The following is a 24,201-nucleotide window of genomic DNA, read 5'->3' on the forward strand; positions in this document are numbered from 1 at the left end:
GATATGAGGGAGGGAGGGGCTGTGGCTCCATCTGGGGACAGGGAGGAGGGAGCAATATCGAAAAGGCTCAGGTCACAAAAATAAATGCATTTGAAATATTATTGTAAATGTTGATATACTAGAAAGTGACAAAAAAAGAGATAATTGAACACATGGCTGATATAATGTAGAACAAGGTTCTGTTTTTGCTTATCTTTTATACTTTGTCTTTAACATTGTAAAAATTGTGAGATTTGGGGGGATTTCTACCACTAGCACGGGAGCTGCCAAAGTTTTCTATGTACCCTTTTACCTTTCCCCATAAATGTTTAAAAACCAATAAAATTCTAAAAAAAAGTGTATTAACTATTGGAACCAGCTTCATTCTGTATCTATTACCAAGAAGCTGACCCCTTACCAACATCCCACTTTGAGTCACCAAGTATTATTTAGGAACAAAACTATGTTTTTTCTTCCTCACATTTTTTCTGCTAGTGCAAAGTCTGCTTTTTTGCAGATCAAGTAAGTGTTGATCCATTGGTTGCAACAGGAATTAACCAACTACCTTGTCACCCAGCCTAACATTATAGGCTGAAAGAGCACAACTGGTCCCAAATCACACAGCAGTTTTTCATGCCTAAATTGGGACTAGAACTCATAGTCTCCCAGTTTCTAGCCTTAATCAGTAGAACAACATAACTTTCCAAAACTTTGTTGGCTTTCCAACAAATTGCATCTGGCATCTTAAATTGAAAATTCTACCCACTCTTCTGAAGATATTTTAAAAAAGCAACTAATAGGAGGAAGAGATTATACCCAAAGATGTCATAAATTCATTAAAATTGTTATATGAAGGCTCCATTCTGGCAGATTTGAGTCAGAGAAAAGGGAGGGAGCAGAGGAAAAAATAAATATGACAGTACTCCTAATCAAAATATGTTTCTCTCAGTTACTTCTCTATTTCAACCCAAAAAAATTATTTTTGGTATCTTTCCTATAAGCTACAAAACTGTAGAAGTTCTTCAACCATTCTAGTAGAAAATGATTATGAGCTGCTTGCAAAGTCAGTGGCTTATTGTTTTTAGTAAAAGTCAATTTTGACTCCTACATGGCCTCTAGATAAGTCCTTGAAATTTTCTTGGCAACATCTCCAGAAGTGGTTTGCCTGTTCCTTCTTCCTAGAGCTGAGTGAGAATGAATGGCCCAAGAGCTGGCTTTGTGCCCAAGGCAAAACAAAAACAATCTCCTGGTTTCTAGCCTAAGTCCTTAATTGCTACACCAATTGGCCTGTTTTTAATAAAGGGTGATTTTATCAATGGCATTTGAATTTATCAGTATTAAGGAGAAGGGCACACAATCTCCACCTCTACCAAAGAGGAAAACTTAACTGTACTAGTCTCCACCAAAACAGAGAGGTCTGCAAACAACTAGTTTAAACTAAAATAACAGGGACGAGAGAACCCCGTGTTTAGAAAAGTTATGGGATATACGTAGTTCAACTACATAATCCTCAGCTTTAAATCATATTTAGTCCACTGGGCCTTAAGATTATTATCTAAAATGTCAACTGAGCTTACACATTTCACTGAGGAAGAGCTGTATGAAATTCTTCAGCTATTTCCACGAAGTGTGCAGGATCTTCAGTTATTGCAACAAAAAGGAGTTGTAGGTCTCATATCCACAAACAGCTATAAAAAGTTGGAAGCAGATGCTAATCAGAAAGATATCACTAAGGCATCCTGTCTAAGAATCAGCATTCTGAGGAATACATTTTGCATGAGACAGCCAAATTCTGCCAGTACTATATCTTATTAAAAGGGAAAAACAGGTCTTGAAACTTCAGTCACCCTGGTTTTGTAGAATCAAATGTTTCCTTTTAATTTAAACTGGTGATGATGGTGGTGGTGGTGTTGCTAGGGATAGCAAATACATATTATAAAATTAAAATACTTCTCCATTCCTACCCCCTTTAAAGTATATTGTTCTCAAAATGCAACTCAGTACGACACAGTATAGTTAAGAAAATAGAGAAAATTTGAGATGTTTGCCATAGCTCAAGATTCTATGGAAACAAGCCTTTGGCACTAGAAAAGGCCTTACCTGTGTTTTGTCCTTGGGACAAGGCACCAATATCTTGTGGACAAATACCAGATCCCAAAAGACCTTTCTCCATATCATCTTGTAGGTAGCAGTAATAAATGCGCCTGGGTAAAGAGTGGGGCTTTCAGGGAATCAGTTTCATTTTGGTTTCGATCAACTGCAAGAATCTCTTCATGATCTCTTTAAAAGTATCTTACCCGGTTTTCTGCAAAGTACCATTTCACTGGTAGGCTGAATACTATAGACTTAAGCAACAAACTTCTGGAACCTAAGATCTGCAAATGATGCGGCAAGATTATCCTCCAATTCATGCTGCCAATGTAGTAGGCGAGCCCATTCTGGGAGCTCCCTGGGTGCAATGTTTCTTCCTTTTCCATGGCTGCTTCTACCAACTTCATCTTGAAGTCCACATACGTCATTATCATGAAATCCTGGAGTTATTTTGAGTTTAGCTAACGATGCCAGTATTTATCTCAACGGTCTTGGACTTTTTTTTATCATTCGGAGTAGTGGGAGCAAACTTAGCAGTAGATGCTGCTATCTCTTTTTGTTCTTAAAGATGTTACATTGCTGCATCCACTGATAATGCCACCTGTTCATGGGATATCCACATATTCAGCATAGCTCTAGTGCTATTTGAACTCACTTCTGTAATGGAGCCAATAATGCCCAACTGTTGTCTCAAGAAAGGCTGAATCATTTCAGTTTTGTGGGTCTTCATCAAAATTCTGCTACTGAATTGCTCTCCTTCAGCTTTCATGTCTGATCAGGTTCTGATGGTCATTTTGCTTCTGCTCTATACTCACTCATATGTCCATCATGGATCTGTTCCAAATGTAATTGGTTTTGAGTACTGAAGTCTCTAAAGAGTTCCCACTCGTCTTTCTGCCTTGAGTTGCTCCAATAATTCATTGATTTCTTGTGAAATTATCCTGTCCTGTACAGCAGCTCCCACCCTTTTCTCCTTAGGCTTAACTGATGCTCCTTTTTGGGACACTCCACCTGCTACCAATTTCATTGTATTTATTTTGTACGATGACAATAAAGACTATACTACCACCTTCAAAAGAACCCATGCTCCAATTCAGTACAGGCAGTCCATGACTTACAACCACAATTGAGCCCAAAATGTCTGTTGTTAAGTGAGACATCTGCTAAGTGAGTTCTGCCCCATTTTACCACTTTTCTTGCCAGTTGTTAAGTCAATACTGCAGTGGATAAGACAGTTAAGTGAATCTGGCTTCCCCATTGACTGGCTTGTCAGGAAGTTGCAAAAGCTGATCATGTGACCCCAGGATACAGCAACAGTCATAAATACAAACCAGTTTTGCCAAGCATCTGAATTTTGATCATATGATGGTGGGGATGGTGCAAAGGTCGTAACTGTGAAAAACGGTCGTAAGTCACTTTTTTCAGTGCCGCTGTAACTTTGAACAGCTACTAAACAAACTGTTGAGCTTTATAGCTCTGGCTTCTGATGCAATTTTCTTAGGTCATTCTTGAGTTGTAGAGGATCCTGTGATTGCTGTGATGGAGCGGGCATTGCTATACTCTTTATCTTAAGGCTGCTCTGGTCCATTTATTTCCGATGGGAAGGCTGCTGGCATCCCTCCCTTCTTTCCTTTTACGGCTATACCAACTTGTTTTTCCTCAAATTCACCCTGAGTCCCGTTTCTTGCCCGGTCTTCCTCTTAAAGGCTTCCCCCATCTACTTCCAGTGATCCCGTCCTTCGAGATTCGTGGCGCCACGGAGCCTCTTCCCTTTCCTTATGTCCGCCCTCGCATTCCTCCGAGAGGTCACTTTCGCGGCGGGGCAAAGCCTTCGCTCCTGGATGGAGAAAAAGGCGGTGGGAGCTGCGGAAGGAGCAGCGCGAGGGGCAACTAACCGCAGCCGCCCTCCCTTCCCTCCTTACGGGGGGGCCACGCCATCCCCTCTGGGTTCCCAAGCCGTCCTGCTTGCCTCCCGCCAGCGGCTCGCAGGGGCCTCTCTTGGGCGGAGGGAAAAGGAGTCACTCAAGGGGCGTCCAGCCACCTCAGCCGAAAGCCCGCCAGTTTCATTGCAGAAGTTGTGTGGTGGCCTCCGGAAGTAATTAACATCACTTCCCGGGCCGGTCCGCGGTTGCCGTGGAAACGAGGATGCTTTCTTTCAGAGCTACAGAGGTAGTGGCTAGAGCGGTACCGTTGATCCTCTACTCCAGCGTTTCCCAGTCTGAGCAACTTTTATCTTGTGTGGACACTTCAACTCCCAGAATTCCCCAGCCAGCATGCTAGTAGTTCGTCTATATACGTTGCTGAGGATGATAAACATTGCTGTACCCTATGGCATTTCTTTGTGTAGGTTTCCAGAATACATAAACATTTACACATATCTAAAATTTCCAAAACCACAGAGAAGGATTCCAAGAAGGAAAAGATAGGAGGCGTTCAAAAGGAAAATAATACAGCTATGAAGCATTTCCATGGCTCCATCATTATTCAAATACATAGAAAAGTGTTTTTGCTCTACATACCACCACACTCACACACTCTGTGTGTGTGTGTGTGTGTCCCCTGTCAATATTTCCAGACTTTTTAGCTCCCCCCCCCCGCCACAGCTCAAATGGTGAGTTATAATTCCATAATTTCCAATAAAAATGCACTACAATTCCCATTATCCTCCCTTTAGGCATGCTGACAGTTGCCATCCAATATACCTCAGAAGCACCAGATGGAAAGATTGTAAGATATTTTTTCACATGCAATGGCTTTTTTGCAATGGCTTACATATTCAGTTTACGATTATTGGTAGTGAACTAATACAATTTGGGGAAGGCTGTTGCAATTAATATATTATTTTCTACATGCATAGATCTCCTCCTCCTCCTCCTCCTCCTCCTCCTTCTCCCTCTTTGGGTGTCTTGGCACTTTTATCTACTACACCAAGTAAGTTATTAATTTTTCAACAGATACCAGTAGCCCTCAACTTACAACCCCAATGGAGCCCAAAATTCCTGTTGCTAAGTAAAGACAGTTAAGTGAGCTTTGCCCCCATTTTACAACTTTTCTTGGCACACTTGTTTAGTGAATCACTGCATTTAAGTTAGTAATATGTTTGTTAAGTGAATCTGGCTTCCTCCTTGACTTTGCTTGTCAGAAGATCGCAAAAGGGGATCATATGATCTCAGGACACTGCAAACGTCATAAATACAAATCAGTTGCCAAGCATTCGAATTTTGATCACATTATAATGGGGATGCTGCAACAATCATAAGTGTGAAAAATGGTCATAAGTGACTTTTTCCAGTGCTGTTGTAACTTTGGTCACTAAACAAGCTGTTGGAAGTCAAGGACTACCTGCATATGCTGCCTCAGTCACTTGAGTAGAGGTAGTCCTTGATTTATGACCTCAATTCAACCCAAACGTTCTGTTGCTGTGCAAGGCCGTTGTTAAATGAGTTTTGCTCTATTTTACCACCTTTCTTGCCACAGTTATTAAGTAAATCATTGCAATTATTAAATTAGTAACATGATCGCTAAGTGACTCTGGCTTCCCCATTGATTTTGCTCATCAGAAGGGTTGCAAGAGGGGATCACAGGATACGGTAACCATCATAAATGCATGCCAGTTGTCAAGTGCCTGAATTTTGATCACATGACCATGGGAATGCTGCAATGGTCATAAGTGTGAAAAACGGGCATAAGTCACTTTTTTTCAATGCCATTGTAACTTTGAATGGTCACTAAAATAATGGTTGTTGAGGACTACCTGCAACTCTAGTCAGCTTATATAACAAAACCATAACCAATTACCGCATATAGTTGATGCATATCAGGGATATAGGTAATATGGACCTAGCATCAGCCCAGTCAATGGAGAAACTTTATTGTACATAGTTTATTCTATTTCAGACCTGGTTCCCGTCAGATCTATTGGGCCTGTAATTCAGAACACCCAGAAAACAAATTGACACGGTATTCTGGAAGGTTACATGTGGAAACCCCCCCCGTTTGAGAAGCCTACTTTAGCTCATTGTGATGAGAGCAAAGTGACTTGGCTGATGTGGTAAGATTCCTTCATGTTGTGTGTCCCTTGAGATAGAGAGAAGACAAGATTCTCTGTGCTTTGTTAAAACAACACCAAGGCTGTGAAAGTGTGCAGTGACCCAGAAGGCGGCATGATGTCATCAATCCCACCTCCCCTTCCTTCATGACTCCACTCCTTTGTGAAGGTAAAGGTCAACCATTGCCATCATAGAGGGGGCACATGTGGGCATATGCCTCAGCTCAGATAGCCAGGAGCAGGATAAGCAGGGTTATGTTGGAGGAGAGGAGGTTAACGTGGATATTCTGGGACACAGTGAGTAGACTGCTTTTTGCAGTCTGTCCACTCCTACAGATATCAAAAATCTGTCGGCAGCTTTGGAAGGTTGCTATCAGTCTGACAGGAGGTAATTGGACAACAGCGTCTTCCTATGTTCCTAGGGAATTCTCATTGGTTGTCACCATGTCGTAATACTTTGAATACTGATCAGATCTATGAACAAATCTTTTCTCAAAGTAAATTGCTGTTTTGTTTTCAGTTTTGACTTTATGGCCACAACAGTGAATTTTAGTAATGATTTTGAGATGATAAAGCCCAGAACAAAATGCCGTCTGCTTTATTCTTGTGTAGGGCTGTCACTATCTGACAAGAGAGGCAAGACAGAAATTAATTGAACAGATATTGGTGTCCCCTCTGTTATTTTCTCTCTTTCATGCTGCATGTGAATACATTACAGAATAATGAAAGCATAAAAATTAAAACCTAAATAGCACAAATATTATAGTCTGCTACAGCAATTGGAAAAGGAAAAAATCTAATCCAGTTTCAGACTTAAGACCAATTCCTCTCTTGACCAATCGTCTTAAGTTGCAGTTGTGGGAAAAAGTAGAAGAAAGCAATGTATAAATAGGTCACCTTGAGTTCCTGAACTAAAAATGAGAAAAAATATAATAAATTAATAAATGGTTACTAAAATAAAAATGATAGTACGTTGCTCTAATTATTTGTCACTTTAATAAATAATTCCATTATCACCTGAGCATACTAAAGACACAAGCAAAACTATCTATTTCATTAGCTCACATTTATTGCGTTGTTGCTGTTAACTGCTGGTGATTGTACTATTTATATAAGGTATATATTTTAAAATATGCTTCCCTTTATTTTTTCCCCTGAGGGTGGATTACAATTATTATTTAGCATAATATAATTATAATTAATACTATTATAATTTGTTACATCAGGGGTAAAATATTGTTATTGAACACCTATGCCACAATTCCTTTGTTCAATTAGTAAAATGTATTACAAATTATCATAGAAATGATATTAATAAACATGCATATATTTTGTAGATATAATTATATCTGTATATATACATAAAATAACTTAGTAATATAGATATATATCATTGTTAATGGCGAATTAAACAACTCGCTAACGTTATTAGCAATGCAGCAGTTGGCACGACCCGACCATGTGCTCTATTTAAAATAAAGAGCAATACAACAGTTGCGCCTTTCGCCCATTGGAGCGGCCTCTTCTGTGACGGAACGTTCTCCCATATACGCATGCGCCCGCCTCTTCCCACCGGGTGTTCGAGTTTTACGGGATACTGATCACAGGGGAGCCAGAAAGCAGTGCGCATGCGTCCCTGCGCATGAGCCGCCCCGCTCTCTCGCTCTCTCTCTCTCTCTCGTCCTTCGCCCGACTACGTCCATGTCTAAGTCCTCTGCTGAGCCCGCAAGACCGTCCGTGGGTGGAGCCTTTTGAATTAAGATTTTAACGTTTAGCAAAAACGTACATGCGCAACGGGTCTTGCTGTAGCTCCTCCTTTTTTTTAATCCTACTCCCTTTTTGTCTTTTACAAGCGGTCTCCTTGCAACCCCGCTTCGTTTTGCGCATGCTTCTTGGCGTCCCCTGTCGCTCCTACGCGAGCGCGCATAGACCGGGCAGAGCGGCTTTGCCCGTCGTTGGCGCAGTGTATTGTGGGAGTGATTAAGGAAGTAAAATGGCGGACCTGGCCAACGAAGGTAGGTGGCCAGGACCGGGTGGGGGGATTGCGGTGGTAACAGTGATGGGAAAGAAGTGGCTAAGTGGAGCGTGAGGGAACGAGATGCTTTGGGACGGATGCTTCCCAGATCTTCAGTGGCCGTCTGGGGACCGCCCGGTTCACCAGAACTGGCGTGCGGGCTACGGCCAGGCCGGACAAAGGGAGCGGCCTCCCTGTCCCCTAGGTGGCGAAGATGAGGATGTCCTCTGAGCATAGGCAGAGGGCTTTCTCAAAAGTTCAGTCTCAGGCTGCTCCTTTCGCCATCCTTTATGCTCTTTCCCTAGGGGCGAGAGTGCCTCTGAGCATTTGTGGAGTGCTGTGCTATAAGAATGAGGAGATTTCGCATCACCCAAAAGCAGAGTTCAATTCTGCTGGCCTTTCCTCCTTTCTTTCATTGACATAAAAGCTGTTATGTATGTGCATGCAGGCATGGCAGAAGCCGCTGCCTGGCAGAATGTACTAATCTATCCTGTTTATTCCTCTTATCTTATCTTGTCATGTAAGTAGATTTGAAAGAATTGCCTCCGAACTTGGATTCGAGCAGTTCAAGCTTGTAAAACAGTGGGTCTCAACTTTCCTAATGCCTTTAATACAATTCCTCATGTTGAGATGACCCCCAATCATAAGATTATTGTATGTTTTCCGTATTTTTTTGAAAATATGTGTTTTCCAATAGTCTTAGGTGACCCCTGTGAAAGGGTCGTTCAACCCCCAAAGGGGTCCCAAACCACTGTTGTAAAGTTTCCCAGTTCTGCCCATTATGCTGAATTGATACTGATATGCCTTAAGTTTCCCTAAGAAACGTCAGATGTGAGAGTTCTTCGCAAGTCATATCAGCTAAGGAGATTTCAGGCAATCCATCAATTTAGGGAGATTTTAGCCAATCCATCACTAAGGCTGAAGGACCAGAGTGTGTCATTTGAGAAGGAGCTATTGAGAGGGGACTTAATTCTGACTTTTCCCTGTCAACTCTTATTATTGCAAGAGGTGAATGCTTGGGCTACTTCTAATAGTTTGGATATGGTAATTTATCTGGGTGTATGTGGATAGATGTGGACACGGTGGCTCAGTGGCTAAGACGCTGAGCTTGTCGATCAGAAAGGTGGCAGTTCGGCGGTTTGAATCCTTTAACGCCACGTAACCAAGTGAGCTCCCATTACTTGTCCCAGCTTCTGCCAACCTAGCAGTTTGAATGCATGTAAAAATGCAAGTAGAAAAATAGGGACCACCTTTGGTGGGAAAGGAACAGTGTTCTGTGTGCCTTTGGCGTTTAGACATGCCGGCCACATGACCATAGAGACGTCTTCGGACAGTGCTGGTTCTTCGGCTTAGAAATGGAGATGAGCACTGCCCCCTAGAGTCAGGAATGACTAGCACGTATGTGCAAGGGGAACCTTTACCTTATGTGGGTAGATTGGCAGGAAACACTACTGACTGCTAGAAATGAATAATGGTAAAAGCACTTCATTCATTGAGTGCTTAGCTGAGGTCCAGTAGCCCCTTCTTTGCAATAACCTGCCCATAATAGCTACGTCTCAAAATCAACGTGAATTAGTGAATTATAAAGGTATCGAAGAATTAACTAGCCCTGCATTCCTATTGACACTTGGGCAGCAAAAAAGAGAAGAAAATAATGTCACAAATGTATATGTGTATGTGGAAATCTGCAAGCAGTATTTCCATTATGTTTGTTATAATAACATCCCCAGGCAGTTTATGACATTTAAAAATTGTTTTTTTTAATCCAATGATGGCATATGTATGTTTTTGAAAGTAGCAAAGTAAAGCATCTCAAATGAGGCTTGCTTCAATACCAAGCATAACGGTTTTTCTGACTGCTCTTTTTTTTATTAGCACATCTTAGACGATCTGAATAAAATATGAGTGCATCTGAGCATGGGAAGAACAGTTATTTCTCTTTATAAATATAGAACAGCAGAACAGCCTGTGATAAAAATGGAATATGAAAACTATAAAGTCATTATTACAATGAGAGGGCCTGAAAAGGTATATGAAAAATGCTTCTCTCCTCACATCTCATGTGAGTGAACAGTGCTTCCAGGCTACCACTAGTTGTATCTTTCTCCACTAATTTCTAGGACAAGCTCAAAGATGAGATGTATAGGAGTAAGTGGGTAGCACCACAGCCTATCATGAATCATGTAGAAGAATGCCTTGGAATTTATGCAAATTGCTTATTATTTTGCATCTTGGTGAAGAAGATAGATATAGACCTAGACCAATCAGAATCAGAAAGAATTTATGATGGAGGAAGCCATTCTCATGAACTCCTAGAGGAAGTAATAGGTTAGAATGGCTAAAACTGTGTGAAATAGTAATAAAATAAAAGTGCCATAATGTTAGAAAAAATAGGAGTAGCCCAATCAGGAAGATCATGTTCCAGATCTAAATTAAAGAATCTATAGGTGCTGATAATATCACACTTTTATTTATTTTTTTGCTTACTAAAGTATGCAGCACATTCACAAGCAGCAATTTATATAATTAGCTTCTTTTCCCTATGTGCCTTCTACCCACCGGTGGATGCCATATCTATATAATGCAGGTAGCCCTCAGCTTGCAGTCAGAATTGAGCCCAAACTTTATGTTGCTGAGCAAAACAATTAAGTGAGTTGTGTCTTGTTTTATGACCTTTTTGTCGTAGCTGTTAAGCAAATCACTGCAGTTGTTAGTGAATCATTTGGTTATTAAGTGAATCTGGCTCCCCCCTCCCCCCCCATTGACTTTGCTTGTTGGAAGCTGGCTGGGAAGGTTTCAAATGTGGATCACATGACCCTGGAACAGTGGAACTGTCATAAATACATGCCAGTTTCCAATTGCCCAAATTTTGATCACATGACCTTGGGGATGCTGCAACAGTCATGCGTGAAAACTAGTCCTACGTCACATTTTTCAGTGCTTTGGTCACTAAATGAATGGTTGTTAGTCATGAACTACCTGTACTGTATAATCTTGGGATAATAAAGCTTATCTATCTGGCAAATTAGGTGGTTTAAAGTTTTAAGCATAACAACATGTGCTTCAAGAAATCAGATACTTTTTGTCAGATCAATCCTAGAAGTTTGTCTAGCCTAGCCTCTTAGTTCCTTCAGTGACTATCAAATTACATTTAGGAAACAATCACTTTCTTCTGATTTCAGCCTTTAATATTTCAAGATAGGTTAAGTCTGAAATTGGAGGTTCTGTAATCAGCTGTGATAGCATTGATAAATCTTATTAGTTTGTCCAAGTATTTCATCATTAGTTGTGTTTACTTGTCATAGAATATTGTGCTTATTACAACATAAAATCTCTGCCACATCAATCCCACATCTGCTAACATAACAGTTAACCTGATGCCTCTACAAAACCCACTCATAAAGCAAGAAAAATAGTTGCTTCCAAGTAATTGATATTCAGAGTGCCTATAAATGTCGTTTCATAAACAAGTGCACTTTATTATTACTGCCACGAATAGACGTTTACTCTTCCATGAATTTACTTTGTCTCTTTTTAGAGCTGTTGTTAATTAGGTTAATAAGTTATTGTTCCTTCTGAAATATTTGGCACTTCTAAAGAAACCTCTTATTTATGTCATTAGATTCATAACAGCTTTGATTGCTCTGGTATTCTGTAATGCTGCTAAAAGAGTCTGGGGATGATGCCATGGATTATAATTTTGAAGTCCTTCAAACGTGACCCAAAAGTGCACTGGATACTAGACTTATTTATAAAATAGTGGTCACATTCTGGACGTTGTCTATCTACCTGAAGCATTAGACATCATTATTTTAAAATTCTGAAATCACTCAACTTCAAAGCCTTTAGAATTAAAAAGAATAAATACTTTGATTAGCCGTTCCAAATATTCCTAAAACATTTTTCAGGACCAAATCCTTCAGAAGTAAAATATATAAAATTAAAGAAATTAGGCAGAATACATAAGTGAACGTAGGAGGGCAGTTGCTTTACATTGCGTTCGTTCACTCAAGAAAATGTATTGGTTGAAAAGATGTTATCTTCTTTATTGCTGTTACTGATATATCTAAGGAAACTGTAAGAGAGTTTGGTAACAGATGAGCATCTTGCTTATCAGCTGACCTGTCTTTAAGAGTATTTTTCATCTACACCTGAATAGTGGTGGGAAAGATATGATGGTTGAGTAAGCAGCATTCATTTGTTAGAGCAAGAACTGCACATGATATGTTTCAATCTTAGGCAATATAAGATCTCTTTTATTTATTTCTTCACAGAAAAGCCAGCCATTGCACCTCCTGTCTTTGTATTTCAGAAAGATAAAGCACAGAAGGTAAGGAAGGCTAATGAATTATTCTTGCTTATAAGTTGAGACAAGAGAATGGTGGGTTTTTTTCCAGGCTTCAATGGAATAAACTAAGAAGGTTTTTTTTCAAGACCTGTTCCTAATGGGAATAACATGATGTTGATTGATCTACTAAGGATTTTCTTTTGTATTACTGAGAAAACTGGGTCATGTTCCAAAATGTGTACTCTATGCTTAGGCCTCTTGTGCAGTGTCTCAACTTATACAACACCTAGGATGATCATATATGATCTGGATAAAGCAGACATCCTACCACTAGACAGCAGCAAAGAGATGGGGGGAAACCTCTCTTTGCTGCTGACATTTTTTTTTCAATGTGGATATGGTTTCCCTAACTCCAGCATCCCATGTATGAGCATTAGAAGGGAAATTGGGTGCATGGCTAACAGAAGAATCCCTGAGAAATCTCCTGGTTAAAAAACACAGAAGAATAGATAGATGAGACTTTCATATCCTTAGTAATAAACGTACATCTGCTCTTGAACAAGGGTGGTTTATAAATGGGTTTTGTAAGACAAAATAATATTAATGACAAAAAATTATTGACTTGCCTCAAATGCTTTTGCCAATTAATCCGATTATTTGACTTTTTAAAAAAATCCTATAAGAAACTTTCTCCTCCTTAATTTTGCAGTTCTATACTGAGTAGATTCTGCACTGTCCTATTTTAATTCTCAGGGATTTTGAAGAATAATATTTTGCTGCTTTCTGAAGATACCACAATCTATCATCTAAAAGAATAGTCATTAAAATTGTGAGGCATATTTTCAAGTGATATTTCTGAAATGTTCAGTTGCTAATCAGTAACTTATTACAGGCATTCTTCTTACATAAATGATTAAAATTCTACACATAAAGTAAACATTAAAAATCCCAACACCTAAACATATCTAGAAACATAAACCTATAAATACAACACTAAACATCTGATTTAAAAACGTGTCAATTTTAGCTCTTTGCTTTCCTTATAGATTCATTAACTATTATTATTTTATACCATTGTAATCACTATTTAAAATTTTCATTATCTCCCCTTATTTAACCTATTAAACCCTTTGCTATAAACCTATCTTTAATAAACGCCTCTATAGATTTCTCTCTAATTAGATACAATACAATAATACAATAATACAATAATACAATAGTAGAGTTGGAAGGGACCTTGGAGGCCTTCTAGTCCAACCCCCTGCCTAGGCAGGAAACCCTATAGCGTTTCAGACAGATGGCTATCCAACATCTTCTTAAAGACTTCCAGTGTTGGGGCATTCACAACTTCTGGAGGCAAGCTGTTCCACTGATTAATTGTTCTAACTGTCAGGAAATTTCTACTCAGTTCTAAGTTGCTTCTCTCCTTGATTAGTTTCCACCCATTGCTACTTGTTCTACCCTCATGTGCCTTGGAGAATAGTTTGACTCCCTCTTCTTTGTGGCAACCCCTGAGATATTGGAACACTGCTATCATGTCTCCCCTAGTCCTTCTTTCTCTTAAGCTAGACATACCCAGTTCCTGCAACCGTTCTTCATATGTTTTAGTTTCCAGTCCCCTAATCATCTTTGTTGCTCTTCTCTGCACTCTTTCTAGAGTCTCCACATCTTTTTTACATCGTGGCGACCAGAACTGAATGCAGTATTCCACGTATGGCTTTACCAAGGCATTATAAAGTGGTATTAACACTTCACGTGATCTTGATTCTATCCCTCTGTTGATGCAGCCTAGAACTGTGTTGGCTTTTTTGGCAGCTGCTGCACACGGCTGGCTCCTATTTAAATGGTTGTCCACTAGAACTCCAAGATCCCTCTCACAGTTACTACTATTGAGCATGGTACTACCTATACTGTACCTGTGCATTCTGTTTTTGTTGCCTAAATGTAGAACCTTACTCTTTTCACCATTGAATTTCATTTTATTAGATAGTGCCCAATGTTCAAGTTTGTCAAGATCCTTCTGTATCCTAAGCCTATCTTCTGGAGTGTTGGCTATTCCTGCCAGCTTGGTGTCATCTGCAAATTTTATGAGTTCCCCATTTATTCCCTCATCCAAATCATTGATGATGTTGAAGAGTACTGGGCCTAAAACAGAGCCTTGGGGTACTCCACTGCATACCTCCCTCCATGTAGATGCAGTTCAATTGAGGACTACACGTTGAGTGCGGTTGGTCAGCCAGTTACGTATCCATCTGATGGTGATGCTGTCTAACCCACATTCTTCTACTTTATCTAGTAGTAGGTTATGGTCTACCTTATCAAAAGCCTTACTGAAGTCCAAGTAAATTATATCAACGGCATTCCTCTGGTCCACTAATTTTGTCACATTATCAAAGAATGTAATAAGATTAGTCTGGCATGATCTGTTTTTGACAAATCCATGTTGACTTTTGGCTATTACTTTGTTTGCTTCTAGGTGTTTGCAAATTCGTTGCTTGATTATTTTTTCCAGAATCTTTCCTGGTATTGAGGTCAGGCTGATAGGTCTGTAGTTTCCTGGATCTAATTTTTTCCCTTTTTTGAAGATGGGAACCACATCAGCTCTTTTCCAGTCCTCTGGTAGTTCCCCGGTGTTCCAGGATCTCTGAAAGATATAATTCAGTGGTTCTGAGATCTCGTCTGCTAGTTCCTTCAGAATCCTGGGGTGTAATCCATCCAGTCCTGGTGATTTGAACTCGTCTAGGGTAGACAGGTGCTCACTTACCATTTTCTTCCCTATTTCAATTTGTGTTCCTGATCTGATTTTTGTGTCACTTTTGTCACATTCACCAATATTGAATATGGATTTAAATATCCAGTCTTGTAACAATTGAAGCTTCTTTATTTTTCCTTTTCTCTGCATATAATAATCTTGCCCCAGTGATCACATACAACAATACCATGCTTTTTACTTAGTTCCTTCTTCCATAAACCCTAATAAGTACAGTTCTGACTTCATCTGAAAAGAGATTTATTTTATTTTCACCAATATCCTGTGATTCAATAACCAAACATTTTTGGCTAATTCACAAGTCCCCCACATAGATTCTATTCTACTTTCCACATTTCCAACGTTTACTTCAAATGTTCTTATACATAGTTTCACAGATATCAAATGCCATCTGTACATCCCTTTCTCTTACATTTTGCCTTAAATTATTGCACTGAGTAAAATTGCATTCGTCCTTCTTAAATGATAAGAATGAAAACCTCTTAACACTTAGCAGTAGCATTTAGACTTACATACTGCTCCATAGTGCTTTATAGCACTCTCAGAACGACTTACAAAGTCAGCATATTGCCTCCAACAATCTGGGTCCTCATTTTACTGACCTCGGAAGGATGGGAGTCAACCTAGAGCCCATCAGGATTGAACTCCAGGCTGTGGGCAGAGTTAGCCTGAAATACTACAATCTAAACACTGTGCCAACAGGGTTCTTCTAAGTTGCTACCGAACCTAACGGGAAATAAGTGTGCTTCTTATTTCAGAAATAGTTTCTTGTATGCAGATTGAATGTGATTATCAAATCAAGTTATAAAGTTACTCACGTGAACAATGAATGTTTTTTAATTAGGTGGTGATTCTAATATTTTATAGGCTCTATGTTTTTGCATTATAACCCTGCAGTTGACAGGCCCAGGAAAATATGTCTGAATTTAGTATTATATGGCTTTTTGTGTTGCTCGTAGGTTAATTCTAATATCCTTTTGTTTTTTTCCTCTTCCTCAAGTTGTTTCTGTGAGATTGCTGTCTGCTCTAATAAGAGCAGTGGTATACCTAAAGGGAAAGTTTTATTTCCTCACTTGTGCAATGAGGAAGCTATATTTGTCATCTTCATTTATTTTCTAGACTTCATAGCAATCAGTTCTGCATGTACCGCATATACTTCTGGATAAACCAATAATTTTAAATTACAAAATACGCCGCCGCCACCACCATATTGGCTTTGGCTTTATGCGTAGACGGGCTTATCTATGTGTATACATGGTAATAATTTTTTTAAGTACCCATATATATTCATGGATAAACCAAATCTCAAATTTCCAACCAAAATAATATGAAAAACACACCACTCTCAGATAAGCCAATTGTGAAAATTTAAAACAGAATCTGTCTGGAAAACAACATTTATTGATTTGAAGTATTAAAACAAAGTCCTTTAGAATATATTGGAAAAATGTACAAAAATTTCAAGGGTTGACCTATCTGCAGGTGGCATATTTTTCATGATAATGTGTTAAAAAATGTGAGAGTCGGCTTACCTGCAGATGGCCTCACCTGCACGTTTGTGCAGTAATGAGCATAGCTTAATTTCTAAGCGTAGCTAAAGAAAGCTCAAAACTTCAGCTTTGGAATTTGAAAATTTCATAGATTTAAGTAACTTCAAGTACTTTTACCATATTGAAGAGTCATTCAATTGAACTGTTGTGCGAAACTTTCTCTGATCCTGCTTCTCTTTGGAAAATGAAATGCAGGCTTAAGTCCCATTTGAGTAGAAGAAAAAACTGATTGCCTGCATTAACCCTGAAAGAAATCAGAAATTTCTCTTTTTATCTTGATGTTTGGGAAGGTGATATAACATAGCATACGGGTCAAAATCAAGGAATTTTATTTTGAATTTTGTCAAACGGTTTCTTGTTAATTTGGGGCATAGAGAATCCGGTTGGGTTAATAAATTATATGTATGGGGTCAACATTGAGAAGATTGCATGCAGTGTCTCTCCTCCAACAGAAGTTTTCCTGCTGTTTGGTTCTTCAATTAGACAAAATATATAAGTACAGAAAAGTGTGATACAGCATGTCCTGTTTTATGTTTACTTTGTTTAATAGCCCCTCCATCATTTTGCCCAGGCTGGATTAGAAGAGAGAGGAAATCTAATAATAATTTGCAGAGATCTTTGTATTCCTTTGTCCTTACTTGTTCCATGATTAATCTCTTGAGCTGCTGTCTCTTTTCCAGATAAGTGGGATGTTGCTTTGACTTTTGCCTAAAGTCCGATACATCGTATATGTCTCAGCTTTGGTATGCCTTGAGTGGGCTGGAAAATTGTGTGAATTGATTTCCATCGTTCCTTTAGTTGATGTATGTGAGAATTGAGGAAAAAGTGGCAGAATTAAGCTAGTATTCACCATCCATAGTTTGGAAAGGTATTTTCCTTCTTTCCTTCCTTCCTCATCTCTGCAGGAATTATCACCACCTTTCAAAGTACTATAACTTGACTTGGGTATTTTGGTCATTCATTTGATTGGGCACTAGTTTTCATTTTTGAAAAACCCGGTCTCTTAAGTTTAAAATCCAGTTTGGGGGGACCTTGAGACTTGGTAGATCCATTTCCAAGAAATCAGGCAGTTTTGTAGGAGAGTGTCAAGGAACCTAGCTGGTGACACCTGGAAGTCTTTGCCAATGTGGCTGGAGCCTGTGGAGCTTGTCCACTTGTGATTGAATAACAGGGAGAGTCTTCTTAAAATCTGACAAATGTTATCAGTGTTGCTTGCGATTCACATAAAGCCAAAGATTTGTGGGGATAAAAGAGATGGAAGGATCGCACAGAGGCTGCTCGCCATTGGGGTATATGTGATTGAATCCCAGCAGCTACTGCTGTTAACACCCATCAGTTTACAATAGTGACATAGATCCAATCTAGGAAGAAAAGCCCTTAGTGGATCCTCCTCTGTCCTTTTGCTGCCTGGCACTGAAGGGCTGTTGTTCTTCTTTGCTCCCAGTCCTTTGCAGAGCAAAAAGGGCTGTCGGATTCAGGCGAGGACCCTCAGGGAGAAGCAGAATCTCCTCACCGGGCTATGGGTCACCCCAAATCAACCAGGGGTGCAACCTTGAGGCTCCTGCCCCCTCAGTTGCTTGTATCCGAGCTGCTTCCTGTATTGGCAGGGTAAGTCAGAACCTACCAAGGATTTCTGGTGAAACTCTGTTTTGTTTTTTCAAATTTTCTTTTTTTAGTGTTCCTTTCCTCCTCTCTAAAATGCGTATAGTTTAACTTGTCAGCTGTGAGACTTGCACTCCTAATTGCTTCCCAACTGCTTGATTTCCTCTTTCTAAAATAATGGGAAGTGTTTTCTCTGTAGCTGACACAACAGATCTTCTTTTAGACAAAGAAGCTGTGTAAGCCAAAGAGTCTCATTTAGCTCAGTATTATCCATGCACCGATTGGCAGTAGGACCTCAGGTTTTTGGAGAGATTTTCCCAATCCTGCTTAGAGACGTCAGCGTTTGAGCCTGTGATCTTTTGCATGTATGCAGTGTTTACTGAGCTACGGTCTTTATCCAGGGAATATTTTACAAAAGATAGTTTCTGAATTTCTTAGCCCATAGGAAATAACAGGAGGCAGCAGTAGAGAGGAAGAGAAATTGGCCTCCACCTTCACAAATGGAACAGGTGAGCCTTTTATGGAGAGCTTTTAAAGTCTCTAAGTAGTTACTCTTCTGATGAGGAGGCTTATGATGATTAGAAAAAGGAATATGATGAGCATCTCAGACTACAGACATGTAGTCTAAAGCCGTGATGGCGAACCTATGGCACGCGTGCCCAGTGGCACACGAAGCCATGTTGCCCAGCACATGTGGCCTTGCCTGTTTTTCTTCTGGGTTTCTGGTGCGCATGCGCGCGCAATGATCAGTTGTCCTTTGCGTGCATGGCAGTGCCGAAAACCGGTGTGCCCATGCACGCCGACCAGCTGATTGTCGGGTGCACATGTGTGCCAGAACCTGGAAGTTCAGCGGTGGGGGTCGGGTGAAGATGTGATATATGACTAAATTAGGGGTCTGATTTCAATTATTGTAGACTTTGAGGAAACATTGAATTTGAACCATTACGATAATAAGTAAGCCATGTGAGATAGGAGTGGATGAGTCTGCATGGATAAAAACTGCTTCATAGAAGGTTTATATTTCAAGTGTCCAAAAGTGAGGTGCATGGGTTATTCATTCAGCGTACAGCCCATATGATGTTAATGATAAATGTGGTGCTATGGAGAATCTGTATAGTACTTCAAATATATTTGGTTATATTAGCATCAAATTTCAAATTGACTCTCTCTCACTAAAGTTGCAGGGCAGCTGTTGCTAAAACTATGGTACAATATCCCCAGTATGTCACAGATTTTTTGTTTTATTTATATTTATTTGGGTTTTCATGATTATCACATACTACCTTTAATTAAAAAAACAACAACCTGGTAATTACTACAGTATTTTTCGGAGTATAAGACGCACCTTTTTCCCTAAAAAAAAAAAGGCTGAACATCTGGGTGCGTTGAATACAGCATTTTTGGCCTCCCAAAACCTCGTCCCCTTTGCAAAAATGGATGTGTAGAGCGTTTGGGAGGTTTGCAAAGTGCTCCTGAGGGCTAGGGAGAGCAAAAAGGAGCAAAAAAATAGGCTGCTTTTGGGGAGGGGGGGAGCCCCTAGGTGCACCCTAAGAGTCTCCTAAAACTCTGCATGCCCCTTCTTTTTTTTTTTTTCAAAAAACGACTCTTTTTTGCTCATTCCCAACCCCCAACCCCCAGGAGCCCTCTAAGAGTCTCCCAAAGCTCTTTCTTTTTTTGCAAAAACACGGCCCGTTTTTACCAAAAAATGGGTCATTTGTTGCTTGTTTTTGGCCCTTCCGGCCACCAGGAGCACTCTACAAGCCTCCCAAAGCTCTGTATGCCCCCCCCTTTTTTTTTTTGCAAAAAACAAGGTGTGCAGAAGGTTTGGGAGGTCTGCAGAGTGCAAAAACTTTTTTTTTAAACTTACCTCTTCAAAATCATGTTGCGTCTTACACTCTGGTGCGTCCTAAAAATGTGTTAAATGGGTCTTTGTAATGTGCATAGATGTTGCAGTGTTTGGGCATGCTGTGGGTTAAGAAGAATTATGCCTGGAAGCTTCAGGAGGAATCACTGAGTTTGGAGGGGATGAAAATCGATCAGTCGAATGAAAAAGCGGACATAGAAATAAAATGTGGAAATGGGGGAGGGGGCTTTGAGAGAGCCAGGTATGTGGTCATGTTTTGTTTAAAACAGTAGTAGTAATAATTCTGTTTTATATGCTGCCTGACTCCTAATGACTCTGGGCAACTTACAACCGTTAAAATATTTAAAAACAAAGAATGAAAACACACACAAATAATAGAAATTAAGGGGGGGGGCATCAATCATCGTCTTCAATGGGATTAGAAGTGTAAAAAATAGTATATGGTGTATTTGTTGGGTCACGTCTGAATCGAGGGAGGGAGGGCGGATAGGCAGGGGCAGTTTTCTTGATTGGCATAATACTATACCGTATTTGTAAATATTATCTAAGCCAGCTGCTGTGGTGTCAAAGTCTATGCTGATTGCCCATCACGTAAAGTCTAGAAGTAGAAAAGACACTTCCCTCTGTTACAGAATCATAGAATTGGAAGGGCCATTTAGTGCAACCCCCTTCTCAGTTCAGTGAGTCAAAACATCCCATACAAGAAGACCTCTGGCCTCTGTTGCTTAATCACAGCCAGTGAAGCCCACCATGGAATATATTTTCCTATAACTTGAAACCATTGGTCCATATCCTACACTTTGGAGGGATGGCAGATAGATCTTCTTGAACATTCACGTTATCTTGGGCCATCTTTTGAGCTATCTAAAGCAATAGGGACGCAGTGGCTCAGTGACTAAGACGCTGAGCTTGTCGATCAGAAAGGTTGGCAGTTCAAATCCCTAGCGCTGCATAACAGAGTGAGCTCCCGCTACTTGTCCCAGCTTCTGCCAACCTAGCAGTTCAAAAGCACGTAAAAAATGCAAGTAGAAAAATAGGGACCACCTTTGGTGGGAAGGGAACAGCGTTCCATGCGCCTTCGACGTTTAGTCACGCCGGCCATATGACCACAGAGATGTCTTCGGACAGCGCTGGCTCTTCGGCTTTGAAACGGAGATGAGCACCATCCCCTAGAGTCGGGAACAACTAGCACATATGCGAGGGGAACCATTACCTTTAAAACAGTGGTCCCCAACCTTTCTGGCACCAAGGACCAGAAGACAATTTTTCCATGGACTGGAGGGGGGATGGTTTTGTGTGCAACCTACATCCTGTGCATGTGCAGATGAGGCTTTGCTCACTCGCCTGTCACTTGTGTGGCCCTATTCCTATCAGGCTACGGACCAGTACCGGACCACGGACTAGGGGTTGGGGACTCCTGATAAATGTTCATAGGCCATCAGTCTTTTCTGGAGAAGAAAAACCCTTTCCAATTCCTTCAATCTCTCTTCATAGGAGAGTTTCTAATCCATTGGTAATTTTTATTCTCTGAAATTCCTAAAACGTTTGCTCAAAACTGGTCCCAGTATTTGAGGTGGGGGCAGCATGTCTTCCATGAGTGGTTTCCTCAAGGGAATAAATTCTCACCACAGGCAGGAGGTGGTGCTGACCTTAGAACTCAAGCTGGTCCTTTGCAAGTTCTAATGGAGGCTTCTTTTGGCCCAGAAGTTTGTGTGGATATATACGGATTCGGCAAAACGGGTGGAAAGAAAGGCCACTGAATTGCTGTCTCGTCCTCTTCTCCGCTGTGAACATGAACATTTCTTGTGCACGGGGCTTGTGGCTTAATTATTTCAAACAAATTCGAATTCAACTTTTCTGTACGTAACATCCAGCGAAGAATTTTGTGCACAAGGTTAATCCATAGTTTAGCATTATGCACGCAAATGGCTTCGAGGAAACTGTAGTGCTGGAACATGCTGCCCCTTCTCTTTCTTTTTCCATGCAATTGCAAGAAGGAAAATGTGATTTGTGATTAAGACTTAGCTACAAAATATTTATACTGTCTTTCCCCGAAAATAAGACAGGATCTTATTTTCTTTAGACCCCTGAAATAAGCGTTTGGCCTTATTTTCAGGGAAGGCTTATCCTATTTTTGAGGTGCAGGAGGCAGCGATCGTGGTCACCTCATGGCTGCTGCTGTGTTGCAATATTTTCGGGGAGAGTTTATTTTTGGAGGAGGGCTTATTTTAGCTCATGCGCTCAAAAGCCCCATTGGGCTTATTATCTGGGGAGATCTTATTTTCAGGGAAACAGGGTATTGTTACCGTATTATCTAATGAAGTCAGATTCAAATGCAGCATATAGTTATTGGTTTTAAAAAGCCGGAGTTTACTTTCGACCACAGTTCTCGGACTGTACATACGGTAGAAAATACAGGTAGTCCCCGACTTGCATTTTGTTTAGCGACCACTCAAAGTTACAACAGCATTTTTAAAAGTGACTTATGACCATTTTTCACACTTGACCGCTGCAACATCCCCCTTATCATGTGATCAAAATTCAGACGTTGGGAACTGGCTCATATTTATGTTGGTTGGAGTGTTCTGGGGTCATTTCTGCAACCTTCTGACAAATAGACAACGTGGAAGCCAGATTCACTTAACAACCATGTTGCTAACTTTATAACTGCAGTGATTCAACAACTGTGGCAAGAAAGGTCGTAAAATGAGGCAAAACTCAGCAATAGAAATTTTGGGCTCAATTGTCATAAATTGAGGATTATTTGTAAAACAGGAAATGCTGAAAGAAAATGGGATTGTGGCTTATTTCTCAATCTACATAGAAGGAAGAAAAAATACCTTGTTCTGCATGTTTCGTCTGTAACAATGAGTCCTAGTTTATCATTGTTTGTAGAAACAGCTAATAATTGGACTCTCACATAACTTATTAGAGTAGTAATAGTGGTTTGTTGAAATACTGTACTAGACTGATTTGCTTTTCATGTTAATCCATTAATTACATTTATATCATAGTAACCCTAAATATAACTTGGTGTTGTTACGTGTATACCTCGCTAACAAGGCTATGTAGGAAGAATATACATTACGCTAATATTTTTATAATCTGAGTAGATGTCTATTTTTATGTAAGGTTAGTAAAACAACTTTTAAGCAATGGGGTGTCATTTTAGTGTTTTTAATGGATTTAGTAGAACATTTTCTCTTGGCTAATAGATTGCTACTTTCTCTTTAATTATATTCATCTGAATTTTGTATGTGAACTCTCTTATTCATGTTTATTTTCAGCTCCTTTCATTGAGGATAATTTATCTTCTTTACATGTTCTTTCTTACTAAAATAGACAAACAGCTTGTTTGAAGAATTGATCACATGAACATTCTCTTAATTGATCGAATCTGCATGACAGGAAACATAGTTCTTGATAGAGAGAAACATTGATGCAAAAACATTTTGCAATAATATGTTTAAAGTGAAGGAGACCTTTTTCTCTCACAAAAGAAATATTCCATTTTGAAGGTGAAACCTGCAAGCAGCACTTGTATGCACTACGTAAAAATGTAAACCTATTGACACATATCCTTATAAAAACTGCAGACACCAGGCATAATCTTATGTTCTTAAGTAGAGAAGAACACCTAAATTTGATTCACTATGACAGAATGGAGCACAATTAATTAACTTTAGCAGAATTTAGAGGATTTTTAAGAACAAGGGACTCAAATCATAATCATAAAATTGTCTGCTGCCATGGATAAACTGGATTTAAAACAGGCTGCAGAAAAAGAACAAGTATTATTGGACAAAACTGATGCTGATTTGAATGTAGATTTAAAACTGATAAATTGTAAGAATTATTTGGGAAAAATGGCACACTGGTTATGCGGATGACATTGGCTGATGTCTTAATAATTAAAAGGTATGTGTGTGTGCGTGTGTGTATATATGTGTGTGTGGGTGGGTGGGTGTGTTTTTGTAGATTTTCACGGGTGTAGG

At 39.8% G+C, this 24,201-nt stretch overlaps 2 protein-coding genes across 4 annotated transcripts in view; one reads left to right on the plus strand and one right to left on the minus strand.

Moving 5' to 3' along the window:
- Positions 1-4,095, minus strand: part of ZNF414 (zinc finger protein 414) — a 39,610-nt gene extending 35,515 nt beyond the window's left edge. The window contains exon 1 of one of the 2 annotated variants that reach the window (XM_081943066.1): positions 2,277-4,095. In XM_081943066.1, the coding sequence (XP_081799192.1) occupies positions 2,277-2,504 (228 nt within the window). In that variant the 5' untranslated portion in view covers positions 2,505-4,095. Of the gene's footprint in view, positions 1-2,079 lie in introns of both variants that reach the window. The other variant, XM_081943067.1, reaches the window with a different exon arrangement.
- Positions 4,096-7,552: 3,457 nt separating this feature from the next.
- The window catches only part of RANBP3 (RAN binding protein 3), a 38,758-nt gene continuing 22,109 nt past the window's right edge, over positions 7,553-24,201 (plus strand). Inside the window, exons 1-2 of one of the 2 annotated variants that reach the window (XM_081971392.1) lie at positions 7,553-8,133; positions 12,407-12,462. In XM_081971392.1, coding sequence (XP_081827518.1) covers positions 8,112-8,133; positions 12,407-12,462 — 78 coding nt within the window. In that variant the 5' untranslated portion in view covers positions 7,553-8,111. The remainder of the gene's footprint in view (positions 8,134-12,406; positions 12,463-24,201) is intronic. The other variant, XM_081971391.1, reaches the window with a different exon arrangement.

This window comes from Natrix helvetica (assembly GCF_964273705.1).
Source record: "Natrix helvetica genome assembly, chromosome: 1".
In the NCBI taxonomy this organism is placed as follows: domain Eukaryota; kingdom Metazoa; phylum Chordata; class Lepidosauria; order Squamata; family Natricidae; genus Natrix; species Natrix helvetica.